Source organism: Labeo rohita, chromosome 5 (assembly GCF_022985175.1).
Source record: "Labeo rohita strain BAU-BD-2019 chromosome 5, IGBB_LRoh.1.0, whole genome shotgun sequence".
In the NCBI taxonomy this organism is placed as follows: Eukaryota; Metazoa; Chordata; class Actinopteri; order Cypriniformes; family Cyprinidae; genus Labeo; species Labeo rohita.
The window spans coordinates 22,301,397-22,322,543 of record NC_066873.1 but is presented as its reverse complement, the minus strand read 5'-3'; the positions used below and the strand labels follow the sequence as shown (position 1 = coordinate 22,322,543).

The 21,147-nt window shown below is 36.5% G+C and overlaps 2 protein-coding genes across 3 annotated transcripts in view; one reads left to right on the top strand and one right to left on the bottom strand.

Moving 5' to 3' along the window:
• bmp2k (BMP2 inducible kinase) overlaps positions 1-8,131 on the top strand; it is a 38,741-nt gene extending 30,610 nt beyond the window's left edge. Inside the window, exon 16 of one of the 2 annotated variants that reach the window (XM_051109394.1) lies at positions 5,593-8,131. In XM_051109394.1, coding sequence (XP_050965351.1) covers positions 5,593-6,968 — 1,376 coding nt within the window. In that variant the 3' untranslated portion in view covers positions 6,969-8,131. Of the gene's footprint in view, positions 1-5,589 lie in introns of both variants that reach the window. The other variant, XM_051109393.1, reaches the window with a different exon arrangement.
• A 3,019-nt stretch (positions 8,132-11,150) lies between these two features.
• Positions 11,151-20,814, bottom strand: paqr3a (progestin and adipoQ receptor family member IIIa). The gene is made up of 7 exons (XM_051111175.1): positions 20,326-20,814; positions 18,786-19,007; positions 18,481-18,643; positions 17,657-17,812; positions 14,521-14,718; positions 12,617-12,707; positions 11,151-12,356 (listed from the first exon to the last, which is right to left on the bottom strand). The coding sequence occupies exons 2-7, from the start codon at positions 18,971-18,973 to the stop codon at positions 12,214-12,216; spliced, it is 939 nt and encodes a 312-aa protein (XP_050967132.1). The 5' UTR covers positions 18,974-19,007; positions 20,326-20,814; the 3' UTR covers positions 11,151-12,213.
• Between the last annotated feature and the right edge of the window lie 333 nt (positions 20,815-21,147).

Here is a 21,147-nt window from a genome sequence, read left to right as displayed (position 1 = left end):
GAATGTTTCTTTATACAATGCTAATTATTAATAAAGCTTATTTAAAAGCAATGTTATATTTGTTGATTTTTATTATAGAAGCTCAAATCGGGAGCATTTGACTAATGCTTTGAGTATAAGAAGTTCTGATGTCTTCCACCTTTATGCCACAAGAACAAGACGATCCTCCTGTTATATAATAGCATGGCTGTCTTTGTCTAACAGTTTATTCTAAACATAAATAACATTGATCTATTTCATTTTGTATTCTGGAAAAGCATAATGTTAACACCATGTTCATACAAAAATGTTATCCACCTTATTCTTCAACGCGGATCTTATTCTTCAAGACGTCCGGATCACTAGCCGCTATAGGGAAAGAAGAATAACAACAACATGCAGTAAATGGTAAAAGTGTTTGTACTACAAACCAGTGTGTTCATAATTAAGATAATAAATTAAAATAATATGGTAAGAGACACCAATTTGCAATGTCAAGCAGCAAAACAAGCTGTTTTGTACAGCTAAAAATAGCTGGATACGGATGAGACTGGAAACCAGACCCATAAAATTTAGAAATGGCTGCGCCCAAGCTTACAGCAAAAATAAGGTGGATATATGTGACCTTGGACCGCAAAACTAGTCATAAGTCACATGTGCTTAGATACTACAATAGCCAACAATACACTGTATGGGTCAAAATTGTCAATTTTTCTTTTATGCCAAAAATCATTAGGATATTAACTAAAGATCACGTGCCATGATTTTTTTTTTTTAAATAAATTTCCTACCGCAAATGTATCAATACTTAATTTTTGATTAGTAATATACATTGCTAAGAACTTTATTTAGACAACTTTAAAGGTGATTTTCTCAATATTTCGATTTTTTTTTTTTGCACACCCTCAAATTCCAGATATAAAGTATATGTATCTTGGCCAAATATTGTCCTCTCCTAACCTAACAAACCATACATCGATGGAAAGCTTATTTTATTTAGCTTTCAGATGATATATAAATCTCAATTTTAAAAAATTGACCCTTATGACTGGTTTTGTGGTCCACAAATCACATCTGTTCAGAATATGCAAAATGTTCTCTTAAAGAATGGCATAAGGTTTTTACTTCACATAATCAATCTTTTGCATGCACATTTGAGATCTGACAGTGGTTGAATGGAAGGATCTCTTGATTTAAATGTGACTGTGAAAACAACGTCAAATCTAGTACATGCTAAATGGATGATTATGTATGAGGACCATAAATTATGTTGGTTAGTATGCTTAATCGTTTTGTTAAACCCTGATTAACCATAATGGCTCTTAAAGGGTTACTCAGAAATCCTCATGTCTTTCCAAATCCGTAAGACCTTTGTTCATCTTCGGAACACAAATTAAGATATTTTTTGATGAAATCCAAGAGCTTTCTTATCCTGCATAGACAGCAATGTAACTGAAATGTTCACAGGCCCAGAAACGTAGTAACGTAGTGATGTCGATATGACATCAGTGGTGCAACCATATTGCATTGCATTGCAAAGCTAGGAGAATAATTTTTGTCATGTTACTGTTGATAATGGTGGCAACAGAAATGTTGACTAGTCGTTATTTTTCTTTTATTTGTGCACAAATTCTCGTAGCTTTGGAGAATTACGGTTGAACCACTGATGTCACATGGACTATTTGTCCATACTACCTTTCTGGGCCTGGGAACATTTCAGTTGCTGTCTATGCAGGGTCAGAAAGCTCTCAGATTTCATCAAAAATATCTTAATTTGTGTTCTGAAGATGAACAAATGTCTAACAGGTTTGGAACGACATGAGGGTGAGTAATTAATGACAGAATTTTCATTTTTGGGTAAACTATACAATAAGCATAATCTCTCTCTATTAACTCCGTTCAAATATTCTGTTTGCCTGGTGAAGTTGGATGTAAAACAGAGGCACTTGGACATAATGAGGTAAGAGACAATGAGCTATTGAAGCATATCACGGCTGTGTCCATAAATCATTTGCATATATTGTGAAGACAAAAAGACAATCAGCTTAACATCTGCTGAGCTGGGGTAGGGAGGTCTGGGTAATCCACTGGATGGATATGTAGCTTTCAGAGGAATATGACATTTCCATTATGTTTCCTATTCAAGCAAAGCAGGAAGAGGTCTGGACATCCACATGCTGTGGCTGTTTGTACTATAAAGCAGTGATCAGCGTGTAATCGGATGGGCCTGGAAAAGAACACTCAATAAATGTCTTCTTCTGGTTGCGATCTTCTTATATGATTAAGGATGTTCCATTATGCTGCGCTGTGGATTGTTGTATTCCAGGAGGTAGGCGTGATTAGATGTGTTGTAATCCGGGCAGTCTAAACAGTCTGCGCATATATAGATTTTTTTTCCACTAAGCTTCATGTTTCTTCGAAACAGCACCGCAGTTTCTTTTCTTCCCGTGCTGTTCTTGCTCTGCTATGACCCTCTTCCCCCAATCGCTGTTCTTGCCTGTCTCTTTTCTGTAATCATTAGTAGTAGAAGTAGTTGTTGTTATTTAATTAGTTATTTAACTTTGTTTTATTTATATATTTTTGGACTTCATCATATTCATAGAATCGGGTTTGGCTAATCCTGCGTCTCGCTCTGCCAGTTTGGATGGATCTGTTGATAACAGATCCGCAGCTCTGCCTGCTCAGCAGGGGGAGGATGGCAATGCCTAGCCATGTTGAGAATTTCAGTCTTTTGAAATTAGACAGATATCTCAATAATTATGCATGTTGACAAATATTGTGATAAGCTGTAGCAAGATATACTAGTTTAAACTAATAGTAGGAGAAACAAATAAGAAATAGCTTATCTTTTTTTTTTTTTTTTTTTTAAACCAAATAAGACTTGAAAGTGTCTTTTGCACGATTTCCAAAATCTTGCCAGACTTTTTGAGATTTTGCTGGAAAAAATAGTTTTGATCGAACATAATATAGCTTTTCATCTCTGCTACGTCTGTTTCAATACTCAAAGTAGTAGAAATTTCCTTTGTCCTTAAAATTTGTAATTTTTAAATTACTTCATTTTCAAATGTTAAGAAACGTTATTACACAAAACCAAAAAAAAACTATAATTATAGATTTAACTGTATTAAATAATGATGATGCTTAGTTTTTTTGGATGAGGTTATCATAGTTCAGAATTTTGATTGTTTTATTGTTGACTTCTATTCTATCATTGTCATTGTCGTTTTTATGTTTTTAATATATTAGAAAATTGTAAAGATTGTTGTAGTTGTAAAGGTTTCAAGTTTTCTAATATACCATGTATATTAGAAAACAAATTACAGTAATTTAAAGGGCTGCGCGCTAATAGTCAACTAACCGTTAGTTGACCAGAAGAGGCTTGGTCGACCAAAATTGTATTAGTTGCTTAGTCGCAGAAAAAAAAATAAAAATAAAATAAAAATCCTCAGGAAGTGGCAAAGTAACGCAGTTCGTGACTGACAGATCATTAACGGCTGGTCTATGTGATTTGGGCAGGACATCCAAACGCTCTATCATTCATCGACCTCAAACATAGTCATCTGAAATATGCAAGTAGTACCAACTTAACTTGTCTGCTCAATCTAATGTTAATGTAGAAAAATGTGTGCTATTCAAGTGTCTTGTGCTAAGTGTGGAAACTGAATAGTAGCACGCTTACTGCATGACAGATGGAGGCGCCGGTGCGGTCACTTGCTCTTAAAATACTCCGTCATTCTTGGTCATACAGATAAGACTAATACATCTTTCAAATCTGTAAAGACTCTATGTTTAGTTTTGTGCACTCACAATAAAAACGAAACATTGCGCTTTTGTAAAATAATGAAAGTAAACAGAATGTGATTTCTGCCGTCTCAGTTTCTGTGAACTTGAGCGCGTCAAGAAAAAGAATAAACCAAAGTCAGTGTATACTTGCCTAGACATTAAAAATAAATCTATAGAGAGCAAAATGTCTACTTTCAAATGAACCAATTCAAATGTAAAACAAATATTCTCTGATTATGTAATCCGTATAAAACATGCAAACAAGTACATCAGTACTTCAGCTATGTAGGCAGTTAAAGACTCATTATTATGATTTAGATGGTTTAATAATAAACATGCAGTTAGTCGACTAATGCTTAAAATGAACGACTGCTAGTCAACTTGAAAAATCATTAGTTGAGGGCAGCCCTAATCTGTGGATTTTTTGGTTAGTTCTGGAGTCTATTTTGGACCATTTCATTCACTGTTATCTTCAAACCTTCTGTAGTAGGGTTGTATGTCTATTCATAGCTTTCTTTTTAAAGCTCTCAGGTGCTATAAGGATGTAACAATTTTAGAAATGTATAGTTTCTGTTGCAAAGGTAGGGCCATATGAAATCAGTTTTATTTTGTCATAAATTCCATTTTATTGTTACCAAATTCCGTTTTTTTTCCGTTTCCATTAATTTTTTAGGATTCCATTTTAATGGTTTTGATCAATTTTATTAATCAAAAGCATCTCTAATAATTGATTTTATAAAAAAATAATAATAATAATAAAATATTAATTTATTAATATTATTATTGTTTATTTATTTATTTAAGAAATACTGTGTTGTATATTTACATTTTTTCTGGTAAATAAATTCTGGTTAATTTTTAGGTAAATATTTAGGTAAATATTTTACATCAATATATTATTTTTAATAATTTTTTTATATGTTTTAATAATATTACTTTTTATGACGTTTCTGTTTATTCTGTTTCTGTTTGTATATGGTATGACGATAGTTTTTCTCAAAAGAAACTAAAATTCTCATTAAGTGAGAGTTCTAGAGATTGTTTACTGATCTTGTACTCACATATTGAGGCAGCAGAGGCTAAAACACACCAAGCATCACTCGCACTTCAGTATGTGCATGGAGAACATGCAGGATTCATATTTAAATAGTATTTATAAAACGGATAGTTCTGGTCCTTGATTCTGATTGGTTGAGCCACGTTCGAAGCTGTTGTAAATTACTCTGCAAATATACACATTTGTTTACGTCTTTGTGTTGCTCTGCAACCACTTTGTTGCAACCACAAACGTTTCTGAGGAACTACATTGCTTGGTGGAAGAATAATGTTTTTTAAATATCATTACACTTCATTTGCTCCGTTTTATTTTGCGAAACCTTACTACGTATATGGAATAACGGTTTTATATAAGCAATAAGCCTCATGAAGCCATGGTTTACAGTGAATTTATAACAGGGTGTTTTAGGCACTCTGTTTCGCGTCATGCCTAACAATCCCCCTTAGCTGTTATAAATTCACTGTAAACCATGGCTTCTTAGGGTTTATTGCTTTATTTTGCAGCTTAATATTCACAGACACTAGTCTATATCGCATTTTGATTTAAGTGTACTGACTTACTTTGGATTTATTCATCCAAAATTGAGCAAATTCCCTGACATTCTGCATTATACTGTAAATTCTGTTTATGTTTGGATTCTGCGAATCCGTCCGTATTTTCTGCATTGCAGAAATCATAGGGACCTACAAAAGTACTAGTCCCACTGAGAGCGTGTTAAAGTCACATGCTGTGAATATCAGTCATTAATCATCAACTTTGTGTTTGTTTAGCAGGAGCCGGTGTGCTGACAGCGGAGCATCCAGTTGAGAAGCCAAGTGTTGCTGTGACTGTCCCATCCATGCAAGACACAACCCTGCCTTCAGTCAAAGAAAACAAACCTGCGAAGAAAAGTAGCTCCACTAGTTCACTGCCTCACGGCGAGGAATCAGACAGTGATTTCGAGTCCGACCCACCCTCTCCCAAAAGCAGCGAAGACGAGGAGGCAGAAGAGGAGGAAGGTCTCAACAGCGAACACGAAGACACAGAACCTGAGAACCTGGGTCAGAGGCCATTACTCATGGACTCTGAAGAAGAGATAGAGGAAGAGGAGGACAAACACAGCTCGGACTCAGATTGTGACTCTAGGAAAGCAAAACCTGGGCTGTCGAAAGACAAAGCTGCGGTTTTTCCTCCGGGAACTGTGCAAGCTGAATCTGGAGCCAGTGTAATCACTCCTCCCAGTTCGCCAAGCGTCGCCATGCCTGTCGCCAGCATCGTGGATGTGTTTGGTGCTGTTCCTTTTGTTGGCAGTGGTCAGCCCAGAGTGTCACCAGAGAGCTCAGATATTTTTGCCAAAGCCCCTTTTAGGCAGGCTAGCCAGGAGAACGCTGCAGAAGAGACTGACGTATTCACCAAAGCTCCTTTCAACAGAAACCTCTCCAGGTCCAGCAGGAGTGCCGATGGACCCAGCGGCCAGACGCCACCCGTTTCTCCTGATAGCGTGGATGTATTTGGATTCTCGCCTTTCCAACCTGGCTACGTAATTCCCACTTCTGGGAATCTGGATGACGTTTTTGACCAAGCACCTTTTGACGAAACATCCAGTCCCCAGCAACAGAGGCAGAAGCAGCGCAGCCTTCAGAAATTGTCCTCGCGGCAAAGGCGCACCAAGCAAGAGGCCAGCGGCGGCAATGGGAAGCGACACCACAGCACGCCCACCAGCGGCAGGAAGAGCAACAAACCCACTTTTCGTACCCCCGAACGGGTGCGGAGGCACAAGAAAGTGGGCAGGCGGGACTCGCAGAGCAGCAACGAGTTCCTCAGCACGTCCGACTCCAAAGAGAACATCAGTATTTCCCTGGGCGAGGTCATAGAAAAAGGAGCTGCACTACCTTCAGAGGAGGTCTTGTTAGATCCATTTGGAGCCAAGCCTTTTCATCCACAAGATGGCAGTCGGCACACTCAGAGCTTGGGAGACAACAAAAGTGAAATCAATTCGACCAACGGCAGACCGAGAACCAGTTCCCTACACAGCGTGTTTGACGGAAATAAGATAGATGACTTTGGAGCTGTACCTTTCACAGAAATGGTGGTCCAAAGCGGAGCTCCACAAGCCCCACAAATGGATCTCGACCCTTTCGGAGCCGCACCTTTCCCCTCAAAGCAGTGAATGTCTTGTCTTCCGGCGCGCACGCACGCACATACACTGCTACATTATGCAAAGTCCAAGCAGCCTTTTGAAATGTCTTTAACGGACGGCAGCTTTGCGCTGTGATCTCTGTGTATGTGCAGCCCATTGGAACATAGGCCTTTAAAAACTAGATAACATTCAACTTTTGTAGTTTTTCAAGTATTTTAATACCTAACTGGACAGCTAAAACACCTCTTTTCCTTTTGGTGACTTAAGCCTGTGGTTGACGGATGCTTTCAAATAGGCTTTTGAAGCGTATTCTTTAGCCTTTACACGCTAGAAAGCCTTCTATGCTGCATTACAATAAGCGCTCTGCTCAGTAAACAAAAAAAAGACAAAAAAACAGCGGAGATGTGTGTATGATCCTTCATTTTAATAGGATTAAGAGGAAGATACCAATGTAGTACAGCATTTTGATTAAGTTTGTACTCCATTGTTGACCACTTGAGTTGGTACAACTCTTATCTACCAACATGAAACACCATAAAGCCTTATCTGGGTATTCCCCACCCTGCTTAACAGTACCTCGAATACACAATGGCTGTAGTAGCCCGTTTGTGTCAATGGAATCATCTGAGTGTAGGCCTTCTCCATTTTAATGTCATTCGCATAGACAATTTTATGCATATTTTTACATTTTTAAATGCATTCGATGTTGTAAAACCTTATGTTACAATGTCTGGATACATGAAAAGGGACTTGATTTAATGTTCCCTTCAATAAATTGACCACAGAAGAGAAGTTGCCGTTTATCAGAGACAATATTGTTATGACTTGCGTAGAAATACTTTCCCAACCAGAACTAAACGATGATTAGGTGATCCATTACGTCTGTTTTTACCAGTTACCTAAATCATGAACAGTTAGCTCTTGTGGAAAGGGAAAAGAATGAAAGAATGTGCTCAATGCAGTTTTGCCTATTTATATACCAGCCACTTGTCTGAAGCAATTTTTAAAACTCTATTTTAGTCATGAATTGACGAAAGGGCCATTTAGAAGATACATTTACACTAACTGAATATCTGCAGTTGGAAGATTCAAGACCAAAAAAAAAGCTTCTTTTTGTCAAACATTGCAAGATTTGCTCTTTTTTTCTTATGTAGTACTACACTCTAACAATGCAATAAAAGATTTTTTTGGAGGTCATGAGTCCCTTTTCTTTTTTTAGTTTTTAGTCAATAAAGGAGTAGTTCACTTCCAGAACAAAAGTTTACATATACTGTACTCACCCCCTGTCATCTAAGTTGTTCATGTCTGTCTTTCTTCAGTTGTAAAGAAATTTTTTTAAGGAAAACATTTCAGGATTTCTCTCCATTTAGTGGAATTCTATGGAACTTACGCACAGAAAACGCACGCACTTCTCTCTCAGATGTGAAATCTGTGAATCGCAAATGACCCTGAACTTACGCGCACCTGAACGGTTTCAGCTCTCTGCCTTGTAAACAACTCCTAATTAATAGTGATGGGTCGTTCTTGAACGATTCGTTCATTTTGAACGAATCTTTAATGTGACTCGGGACGAACGAGTCGCCTCGGGGAGTGATTCGTTCAGTCGCGCATGCGCAACATCCTATTAGGTTCTGTACTGGAATTAGTTCACCTGTTTTAGAGTCGTTCGTTCACCTTATGGGGCTGTCACGTGATGAACGAACGATTCAAACCCGAAGACTCAAAAGATGAACTAATCAATTCTCCTTCCGGCTCAGGCTGCATAGGTTAACATTACAGGGCTGTCACGTGATGAACGAACGACTCAAACCCGAAGACTCATAAGATGAACTAATCAATTCTCTTTCCGGCTCAGGCTGCATAGGTTAACATTACAGGGCTGTCACGTGATGAACGAACGACTCAAACCCGAAGACTCATAAGATGAACTAATCAATTCTCCTTCCGGCTCAGGCTGCATAGGTTAACATTACAGGGCTGTCACGTGATGAACGAACGACTCAAACCCGAAGACTCATAAGATGAACTAATCAATTCTCTTTCCGGCTCAGGCTGCATAGGTTAACATTACAGGGCTGTCACGTGATGAACGAACGACTCAAACCCGAGGACTCGAGAGATGAACTAATCAATTCTCTTTCCGGCTCAGACTGCGTTGGTTAGCTAATTGGGCTGTCACGTGATGAACGAACAACTCAAACCCGAAAACTTGTCAGATAAGAGGCGAGGTGAGCGAATCATAGACTAAAGACCCAGGTAAACAATGAATGAATCTTTTCTGTTTCTTATAGCATTATAGTTTTGTTTTGTTTGTAGTGTGATCAACGTTTGTGTAAGCAGTAGATGTGTTAGGGAGGTAAAACGTAACATTTTAATTATATTTTGCTAAAATGAACGAAATGAACGAAATGACTCGAAAAAAGATTCGTTCATTTTGCTGAACGAGACTCAAAGGACCGAGTCGGTAAAATGATCCGAACTTCCCATCACTACTAATTAATGCCACAGTAGTATGTTCCTGCAAAACCGAAGGCTGCAGTTCTAGGACTCTATTTTTTATGTAAACGCCATCTAGAGGAGACCTGATTCAAGCATAAAACAAAACTATTCATTTTTTATAATAATAATAATAATAATAATAATAATAATAATAATGTTTAATTTGTATAGCGCCTTTCCCAAGCTCAAGGACGCTTAACAATAACAGGCAATATAATCAATACATACATAGATGGACAGTAGGCATTTGCCAAGTCTAAAACATGTGATTGCAGTTGGTGATAATGTTGGTTAAACAGATAGGTTTTGAGTTTAGAGTTAAACTCGTGCAGTGTGGTTACTGATCGAAGACACAGGGGCAATGAGGTCCAAAGTTTAGGAGCCATAACAGAGAACGATCACCCTCCCATAGATGCAAGGCGAGATCTAGGAACAAAAAGTAGTGCCTCTCCCGACGATCGAAGTAGACGAGAAGGAATATATGAAGAAAGTAAGAAAGTTTATCTTTCCAGCTTATTTTTAATTTAAAAGCTGGTGTGAACTTGTGTTCGAGGCGGTGTCAGCAATCTTCATTTAGCCTATTTAGTTGTGCAAAAGAGTTCATTGTTCTGCTGAATGTTATATAGCATTTGAATTTAAATTATCTTACATTTATTAATGTGCTAATAAACACTAATTTGTAGCGCAATTGTTTTACCGTTTACCGCACTTTATATATATATATATATATATATATATATATATATTATAAATTAGGAAATAAATTAGGTTAAATATTTCAAAAGGGTTACCAATGGGTATGTTAAGGGTTAGGAGTTGGTTAGGACAATAATTAAGTGTATACAATTAAACAGCTACATATTTCTTTAAAAAATAATAATATGCAGAATTGAATAGCAAGCACTATTAAATAGTGTGGGACGCTAATACATAGATATTTACAATAAATAAATAAAATAATACAAAAAAACTATAAGGTTCTAGAAATGCGGTCCTGAAACTGCAGCCTCCGGTTGTGCAGGAACATCCTTCTCAATTAATGTCATTAAATAAAAGACCAGTCATCGTCCAAACAACTTACATTTCCAAAATCCTGCAGTTCTCCGACAAGAAAAGGTGTGTACATCTGCTCTGACCCTGACGCGATGCTAAGCACTTTTCCAAGTCAAGGGCATTTTTTACAAATACGAGCGCTGGCGTCGTTTCAAGTGTACGCACAATCTAAGATCAAATCTGTGCGTGCGCACACTTTAAATGAAGCCCCATATATTCCGGTTCAAGACAGTTACGGTGTCAAAAAACTCCCATCTCATTTTCTCCTCCAACTTCAAAATCGTCCTACATCACTGCAGGAGTACAAAAGCAAAGTGAGTGTGCAAAGAAGATCAAACGCCCTTAAAAAAAAAAAGAGGTAAAACAGCGATGTAGGACGATTACGAGGTTAAAAAGATTTAATTTTTTTTTTTTTTAGAAATTAACCGATCATTTCGCTAGATAAGAGCTGCATTTTGAAAGTTCAAACTGGCAGGCACCATTTAAGTCCACTAAGAGAGAAATCCTGAATTGTTTTACATTAAAAAACAATAATAAAAAAAAACAAAACTTAATTTACGACTGAAGAAAGACATGAACATCTTGGATGGCAAGGGGGTGAGTAAATTATCTGTATATTTTTATTCTGAAAGTCAACTTCTAAAGAACTCTCTTTAAAACTGAAGTTGAAAAGACAGTTTATTCAGGTGTACTGACGAACACATATCCCAATATATTACTAATGTAGTGAAAATAAATTAAAACAGTGTTACATAATGCAGCATCATGATTCAATAACAGCTCACAAAACAACACATCACCCTACCATTAAGCACTAAAAATACAAATTGTGCTATGTTAAAAAAAAATGCATTTTTACAGCTGTACAGTTTACTATTGTAAGGCAAAAACTGAACAGAAAACTATTTCACAAACTTTGTGACTTGATATTTCAGACTACAAACTGATGAAATGCAATATACAGTAGTGTTAAATGCATTAATTGTATGGAAGGATTTTTAAATTGCCATTGTTAGTAACAAAGTAAACGCAAATGGTAAACAAGAGCAGTACAAACAATACTGATGTGTGTATTTACATGGCAATGCTGTGCAGCGACCCACAAAATAGATTTTCCACTTATGCAAGACAGTTGCTCATTTCAAATCTCTTTGGTTTATTCAATGTTGTCAATAAAACTGTATAACTTAAGTCTCATTTAAACTATTAAATAATGTGTTTATTTAAAATTCATATTCACACTAATCCAACATAAATTAAATGTGTTACTAATAAGCTTGTGAATTGTTGAATTTTAGGTGCAAATACAAAAAGTAAACACAAAATAGTAGTGAACAAACAATACAATACTGAATGTTTAACTCTTAGTATGTAACAGACCTTATGCCCACATTATACATGTTACCCAAGAAGTACATTTGTACAGATGTAGAAACCCACATATGCAGATGCTGTGAAATGGTGCTTTGCCTTGATTTTTTTTTTTTAAAAGTGCTTTTAAAAGCCTAACACTGCTTACCTCATCAAGTGCCTTTAATTTGTATTTAAACTGAAACATCTAGGCACTTTTACAAAATGTATAAAAAGTGTCAAAATAGATAATTAAAAAACACAAAAATCCATACACCTCGCAAAATTTTATAAACACTGAATGTGTTCAAGCTTAAAGATCATTTAAAATGCTATTCAACAGTCCTCAGTGGTGTCCCTCCGTCCCGTGACTTTAGGAATGAAGAGGGTAGTCTGGGCAAGGGTGAGAGTGACGATAGCTGGTTATGAAAAGTGCAGACTGATGCCACCAGTAAAACATGAGCACCACCAATATGTGCCAGACCTGATGGCTGGAGCCCAAGTAGTTTAGCTGACCTAAAGATTACAAAAAAAAACACATCAAAGCGTTAATTAACTTGTCTGAGATTGGTCCTCTCATGCAGCAGTGTGAGTCCATTTTATCAAGGCCGGTGTGGCCTTTGGTTAGTCCATCACATTAAAAAAAAAAAAAAAACCCTCTCTTTGGACATAGTATCAAATTCAACAAAAGTGACATTAAATCCTGCTTTCATGTCAGGATGCCACACTGAGCTATAAAGATTAGAAAGAGTAAGATATATTCAGTTTTACGGTACCTGGGAAATAACGCTCTGGAACTTTGGACATGTAGAAGATGATAGCAGCTACAGCAAGTACATACATTATCAGCACTCTGGGAACAAATTCCTACAAAAAAAAAAAAAAAAAAAAAATTAATCAATACCAACACAAACAGTCAAGTTGAGATATATATTTATATATGTACAGTTGAGGTCAAAAGTTTACATACACCTTGCAGAATCTTCAAAATGTTATTTATTTTACCAAAATAAGAGGGATCATACATGCATGTTATTTTTTTATTTAGTACCAAACTGAATAAGATATTTCACGTAAAAGATGTTTACATATAGTCCACAAGACAAAATAATAGTTGGATTTATAAAAATGACCCTGTGCAAAAGTTTGCATAGGTTTGATTCTTAAAACTGTGCTGTTACCTTTTGTTTAGTGATAGTTGTTCATGAGTCCCTTGTTTGTCCTGAACAGCTAAACTGCCCGCTGTTTTTCAGAAAAAATCCTTCAGGTCCCACTAATTATTTGGTTTTTCATCATTTTTGTGTATTTGAAACTTTTCCAACAATGACTGAATGTTTTTGAGATCCATCTTTTCACACTGAGGACAACTGAAGGACTCATATGCAACTATTACAGAAGGTTCAAACGCTCACTGATGCTCCAGAAGGAAACATGATGCAAGAGCCTGGGGATGAAAACTTTTGAACAGAATGAAGATTTTTCTTATTTTGCCTAAATTTCTTTTTTTTTTTCATTTAATACTGCCCTTCAGAAGCTACTTACATGTTTCCCAGGAGACAAAATAAGTTACATTTACCCTGATGTTCAAATTCAAAAAGTTTTCACCCTCGGCTCTTAATGCATTGTGTTTCCTTCTGAAGCATCAGTGAGGAACGAACTCACGAACAACTACCACTAAACAAAACAAACAAACAAAAAAACATTCAGGTATCATTCAGGTAAAAACAGGTTAAAAAAGTACTAAGAATCAAGCATATGTAAACTTTGAATGGGGTCATTTTTATAAATTCAACTATTATTTTCTCTTTTGGACTATATGTGAACATCTTTTATGTGAAATATCTTATTCAGGTCAGCACTAAATAAAAAATAACATGCATTTTGTATGATCCCTCTTATTTTGGTAAAATAATTAACATTTTCTGCAAGGTGTGTAAACTTTTGACCTAAACTCTATGTATGTATGTGTGCACGTGCATGTGTGTATATTATATACACATTAATGTTGAGTTGAGTGTGATATCCTAGTGATAGTGGAACACCAACAGTGTCATCGTTTGCAGTATTTTTTTTTTTTTACAGCCGGTGTCATGGCGGACACCCAAATGCACTATAATTTCATAAATAACACTATTGTTGTGTCACAGAATGTAGTTTTAAAATTTTGTAGGCAACAACGTACTTGTTTAGACTTCAAATATGTAGTTTGTTAATAAAGATAACATCTATTTGAAAATTTGCTTCAATGTTTTGGGAGATGTGAGCTCCAGGGTGTCAGCGGCCATTCGACACTCATTAACCCACCGAGAGAAACCTTACCTCAGACCAATTTTCGGCTGGCTCTGATGTCTCTCTCTCATTATACTCTACATAATACAGTGAGCTTTTAATACAGTAATATAAAAAGCTTTTAATGAAGCAACTCAACGTTCCTTCGTTACTAGATCAAAAGTTATGTTTTTGCATTAGTAACGGAGGCTTGGGCTCAGCTGTTAAACTGTCAACTTGAAATTTGAATCCATGGCGGAGGGAAGTAGTTCACACAAAAAAAAGTTATTTTTTTTAAGACACTCCATTAATGTCTCGTTTTTTTATGTTATTTATATAAATAAAATGGAAAAAAGTCTGGGAATTCATTATTAATAATACTATGGTTCATGTTATTTTTGTGGACTCTTACCTGGACTATGTCTGAGCTGAAACCCCCACTAAGCCAGATCCAATGGAAGGTGGGAATGAGGCCATATCCCGCCACAGCACAGAATATAACAGAGCGAAGCTTCTGCCACTTCTTGGTCAAGTAATGAGGGTGTATCTGGGCGAAGAACACTGCCAGCATCATGGCCAGAACGGTTACCAGGTACACCTGCCGCCAGTACTGCAGACAGTAACCAAACCAGACAAAACTACATGAACCACAAACACATGGAAGTCATCTGAATGTGCACAACACAGACACAAAAAAAACAAAAAAAAAACAAATCACTTGTTCAGTAGGAAAAAATGGTGCAAGAAAAAGCAACAGAGAAAGCGGTCTCTCTTTCTCTTGGGGCACTTGGCTGATTGAGTAGTCATCCAAAAAGCAAAGCTAAACACTTGGCAGGGGGAGAGTGGAGATGGCTCACCCACGTGTGAATGTCATATGGTGGGGAACAGGAGTGACGGAGTGGGTCCACGAACACGGCCATCTGCTTTGGGCTGGAGCAGATTTCTGCCGCATTCTGGGGCACAATAAGCCAGCACTTCCAATATGTGGGGAGAACCATGTGGAGCAGCGTGGCCAAAAGCGCTGGTGCTCGGCAAACAGCAAGTGGGAGTAGAGGGGACGAGAGCAAGCAGCTTGCTCAGGATATCCAAGATCCAAGCTTTCAGAGAACTGCACCAGAATCTTGAAACAAAGAAGATTCCACGCCAAGCGGCACCTCGGCGTTTTCAAACAGGCAGTACAAAGCCGCTCCACAGGGGGTCCATTGTGCAAACTAACAGGAAGGAGGAATAAACTATCGTACAACATAAAGATACTCTAGCACAGTGTTACAGTAATCTCACGGGAAATGTCAAGATGCGACAGCTCTCAGTGTGTGCACTTCTAACTTTCCTGTTAAACGTTCATACTATTCCTCACTTTTAAAGAGATAGTTCACTAATAAATAAATAAATAAATAAAAAAAAAAAAATCACATTTTCAAGTTTGTAGTTTCAAACTTGAAAGTCCAATACTGAAGGTCCAATACTGTTTGGATCCCATTTTTTTTTAAATACCATCTTTTGCATGTTTTCAATGATGTTAGGGCAAGTTAACAATGACAGAAGTGTGCTTTTTGAGTAAATGAATAAATTGTTAATGTGTACTACAACAGAAACTGAAAATCTCTATAGTGAAATAGTGATTTTTCTTCATATAATCAGTCTCTCGGTGTAGTATTCACAGCACACACACACACACCAGACTGTTTTCCCCAGGAATAGGTGAACTCTTGCTCTGTATCTGTTGCACAGGTAACATATGCCCACAACAAAAGCAGGCCAACCATCTGCTGCTAGAGACCACTGTGGGACGATACACCTCAAGCCACCTAATTAATCTACCCCTGTCCACATTGGCCATAACCACCTATCGCACACAGTGTAGAGGCTCTCGGTGTCATTCTTATGGAACCCTATGTGTCCCACTTGGATCAAACTCTACCCATAAACATTTATTACTTCGCTTATGAAGTTATGGGGAATTTACTTCCAGTACTGCCCAGATCTCTGCCTTCGCTGAGCCGGAATGGTTTAGTTCGAAACACTTTGGTAGTTTAGTACATTTCCTAAATGGAAATTTGTCTTGACTCATAGTGCAACTGTAACATACACCACAATAAATACACACTGACTTTTCTCATCAGTGCATAGACATCAGGGCTCGACATTAAGCCTTGACAAGTGCTTGTAAGTAAATTAGTCATTCACTTGTCCGAATAAAAAAAGTTAATTGTCCAGGCAAAAAAAAAAAAAATTGACATAAATGTAATACATTCTGAAGCAATAGTCTTATCACTGCTCTATGATGTCTTACTTTAATCAGCATATTTGTGATATTTGCCTGGGACACTTTTTAATTTTATGCAGGGCAATATTTCCCTAACCTTATGAAATGTACTTGTCATCATTTACATCAAATTCTTACATTTTATCAATACATTCAGTTAGAATAATTTGACTCTGTATGGCTGTTACCATTCAAATTAAATCGGTATCAACAAACTCCATCGAAAGTGCCATTTAGATGCATTTACTCAAACTGTTGTAAGATTGTTTTACTTTTTTTTAAACGTATAAATCTAAAAATGTTGGAAAAATGCAATACTATTAAATATTAAACCAAACCATTAGCGCCTATTAGTTTTGATTTTTCCGGGAGTCAGATAGGCTGCATGAGCCTCAACTGACGCAACCTTGATACTGTCCGTCCGTTATCGTTTACCGTTTACACTGAAAGTAATAAAATCAGAATCATTCTCACCAAAGTTTCAGTGCTGCCCTAGTTATTGTTTGTTATTGCTGTTTTAATCAGGTTACTTGTTCGGTCGGGCAAGCAAAATTCTCTTTCACTTCCCCCTTCACAAAAACCACTTGTCCCGGACAAGCGGACAAGCATTTATGTCGAGCCCTGGACATTAGTAATCAGCTTGAAAATCACACAAAAGTATGAAAGCTTATATTCACCACAGAATAAACATTAAAATGGTAATTGAGACTTTTTAATTTCACAATTCTGAGATTGCGACATAAAAAGTTAAAACTACCTTTCTATTTCATGATGGAAATAATTTCAACGTAAATTAAGTGATGTAAACTCACAATTACAAGTTTATAAAATGAGAAATAAAATGCAATTCTGAGAAAGAAAGTATGAATTGTAAAAAAAAACAAAACAAAAAAAAAAACAACTCAATTCCTAGATTCAATTGCAGTACTCGAATAGAAAAATCCTGTATTGTATTTGTTCTATCATAAAGAAATGGCCAAATATTAAAGATTAAGTGGAGTTAAATATTGTTTCGTCAATATTAAACAAGGATTAGATTGTGCTGCAAAGTGTAAAAACAACCATCAGGCCATTGGCACCCTCTGCAGGCCTTATGTACACCGATTACTCGATTACAAAAATAATTGTTAGTGACAGCCCTACTCAATTGTGGGAAAAAAAAAGTCAGAATTGCAAGATTAAAAGTCGCACTTACCTTTTTTATTTTTTATTTTGTGGTGGAAACAAGCTTCCATACAGAAGATTAAAAAAATAGTATAAATAAGAAATTTGATGCACGTACGTTATTGCAGTAGAATGCATAGAACACTCCTGGAACATAACAGCCTATGATTCCGATGGAGATCCCGGCATAATCCAGTGCCATCCAGCGGCGGCTGGTTTTTTCGGAACGGTGGCAGCAGAACAGGTGATAGCCCACAGAACACAGCATGCACACCTGCAAAGATGACGTAAAGCGTTGAAATACATACGGATGTGTAGGCCATATACAGTATGCAGATTCACATATGCAAAGTTTTCACAATACATTAAAAAAAAAGCTCAAACTCATATGGTGAACCTATGCAGCCAAACAAAGATGCTATAATTATGTATTTATGAGAGAATATGCAAGGGTGGTGGTAGAGGCACTTTGCCTAATCCTGATGCTTGAGAGAATGGCTGCCAAGGAGAGAAGCTGCCATTTCTGTCTATAACCAATGGCACGAGAGCAACCGATAACAGATCTAGAATTAGACGGGCCTGAGTCTAGGTGATAAAATCATAAGTTTCAACTCTAATCCCTGGCAACAGTGAATGTGGAAAGCCTGATATCAAAGGCCTTCAACTTCAAATACTTTTTGCTATGCAAAGATCAGTTTTTTTATTGAAAAGGATGGAGCTGATCCAAAAAAGCAAGCATGGTTAGAGATTATTTGCTTGTCATGCCAAAAAAGCAAAACAAACATCTTAAATCTATTACTAACTACTGTGTTAACTATTCAAGCTTAAAACAGGCTATTAAATGCACTTATGAACCGCTTACTTTTTTCCTCGTTTCTAATTTTCTACCTAAAATTTAAAGCTAACTTATGTGAGGGCATGATGCGAGCAGCACAGACACACCTGAAAGCAGAAGAGGCTTATGGAGTAGATGACATAGTCCTCTCTGGACGCTCCTAACCTAGTCAGCACCGCCAACAAGTCATAAACTCCCAGTGTGAAGAACAGGAAGAACCCCAACAGATGACTCCAGATGTTCACCGTCTCATTGGAAAGAATGAAAAGGCTACAGAACAGGTGAGATTATATCAGCTAATATCTTGTTATTTTCTCAGTTGCTTGAGCAATGCATCTATATTAATTTAAAATTCAACTAAAATATTTGTAAACTCTACATTGAAATTGGTTACAATAAGACCAGCACTTACCTTTTAATGCACAGTCTAGAGGTCAGATAGGCTCTGTAGCCATCAGTGATGTAAGGATTTTCCCGTAGAAATCCTGGCACCTGCTCGTAAGTGTACAGGCGTATTCCTCTGGGCACCAGAACGGGCCAATACTGGTAACTGCCCAATTCAATGTACTGGGCGTTCTTCAGCACCTTTGCTGATGGCATGATGATAATGTCACCGAATCTCACACTCAGTGTCCTATAGACACACAAAGAATAACGGAATAATGTTTTTAGAAATGTTACCCTGGACCACAAAACCAGTCATAAGTAGCATGGGTATATTTGTAGCAATAGTTAAAAATACATTGTATGGGTCAAAATTAAGGTGTTTTTTTTTTCTTTTATGCCAAAAATCATTACGATATTAAGTAAATATCATGTTCCATGAAGATATTTTGTAAATTTTCTACTGTAAATATATTAGAACTTAAAAAACGATTTTCTCAATATTTTGATTTTTTTGCCTCCTCAGATCCAGATTTTCTAATATTTGTATCTCAGCTAAATATTGTACCATCCTAATAAACCATACATCAGTAGAAATTCACTCTTACGACTGGTTTTGTGGTACAGGGTCAGACAAATATCTGACAAAAAGTGAAATGTGAAATGTTATAAAAAAAAAAATCATAATTTTATCTGACCTCCTCATGTCAGGACATAAAAGTAATATTTGACTGTGAAGTACTGAGATATAATCTATGGGCAGGTCTATTTTTTTAATAAGTTGTTATAGTTAACTAAAAGTATAAAAAAACAGCTTTTCTATTTAAAATAAAGCTGAACTATTAGATGAAAAACTGAACTGAAAAACACATAAATATATAAAAAATAATACAAATGACAAGTATATGACAAAATTAAAATGAAAAATTAGAACCTTAATTAAGGAATTAATAATTACTATTATAATTACAATCATAATACGCAATAATAATAAAACACACTGAATATGAAAAAAATAATAATAATAAAGTAAAAAGTAAATGGAACATTTATGTAAAGAACGTTCTGGTTATATATTTCTGACTCATTTAAAAATGGTAATATCAAACACTATTGGGAAGTATATGTGGGATGTTTTGTCCCGTCTCAAGAATCAATGAGTAACGTTATTTCTTGCGTTCATTGCTGCACTGTTAAACTATCATGTAAAACAAAGCACTAGGGCTGTACATAATATACATGCAAATTTCTTATTTACAACGAAACCTGTTAAAAACATGGAACAAAGCTTTATGGTTGGCTAAAGAAACGTCCCAGACGTTTCAGTCACTGTCCAACAAGTTGTCAACGCTTATGGCAAAACATCGTATAAACCTACTGAAATATCACATTATTTACTTCAATAAATACAATACCATAACTAGGAAAATATTTACCTTTATCGCTAAATTCGCTATCACTGTACTGTATCTAAAACGGATAAGCAGCTAAATGCTAATCACATCTATCTAGTGGGCTTATTTCAAAAACGGATTAAATTGTTCGTTTAATCCTGAATTTAAACTTACCATTGATCAGATAAATATCTGCATCGAAGATTCTGCTTTTGTGTCTGTAAGGCTCATATAAGTAAAATTAGTATCCCATGTTCAGACTCATATTAGCCCGGTGAGGGCAGCAGGAAGTTGTGCTGTGTTGTACTAGCGGCTAACAGGCTAATAGAGAGATTATTTCAAGTCACATGTAACCTGAGGCATTAATCCCTTTGTCTTCTATCCGTTGATTACTTTATCAATCATCTTAAATTCTACATACATATGTAACATTTTATAACAATTTAAAAATGTACCAAACCGTTTTAATTTTTCATGTTTGACCTTAAAATACACCCTAAAGGGATTGTCACTCGTTTACACTCGTTTTATCTTTTTTTTCCTCCGAAATGATTTCTCCTTTCTGAATGTTTAATCACACGACGTGTTTATCCGCTGGAAATGCGTTACCAGCCACAATAGCACCCATTTTTCATAGCATTCATTTCATCGACTGAATTGAGACCTGTAGGTGGCAGACTGCTGTCAACACGTTTTGAAGAAGACTTTCTCTTTTCATAAACATCTCAGGTGTAATCTTGTGTGATACTCCTCTGGGGATAGAATCACACTTAATCTTCCCTCAGCTATTACACCCAGGATAATTACCTTCTCAAGTGGGAGTGTGTTCTTCATTAGCACTCCTAATTCACCTTTCAGCACTTCACTCTTCAACAGGCTGTCAACAGCATTGCCAAGGCAGTTTGCCTGACTGCAGCAAATCCACCAAGACAGCGAAAGAGTGCCATCACGTTTCTGGTTCAGGTGTCTTTGGCGTAAAACTAAATGTTAATGTCT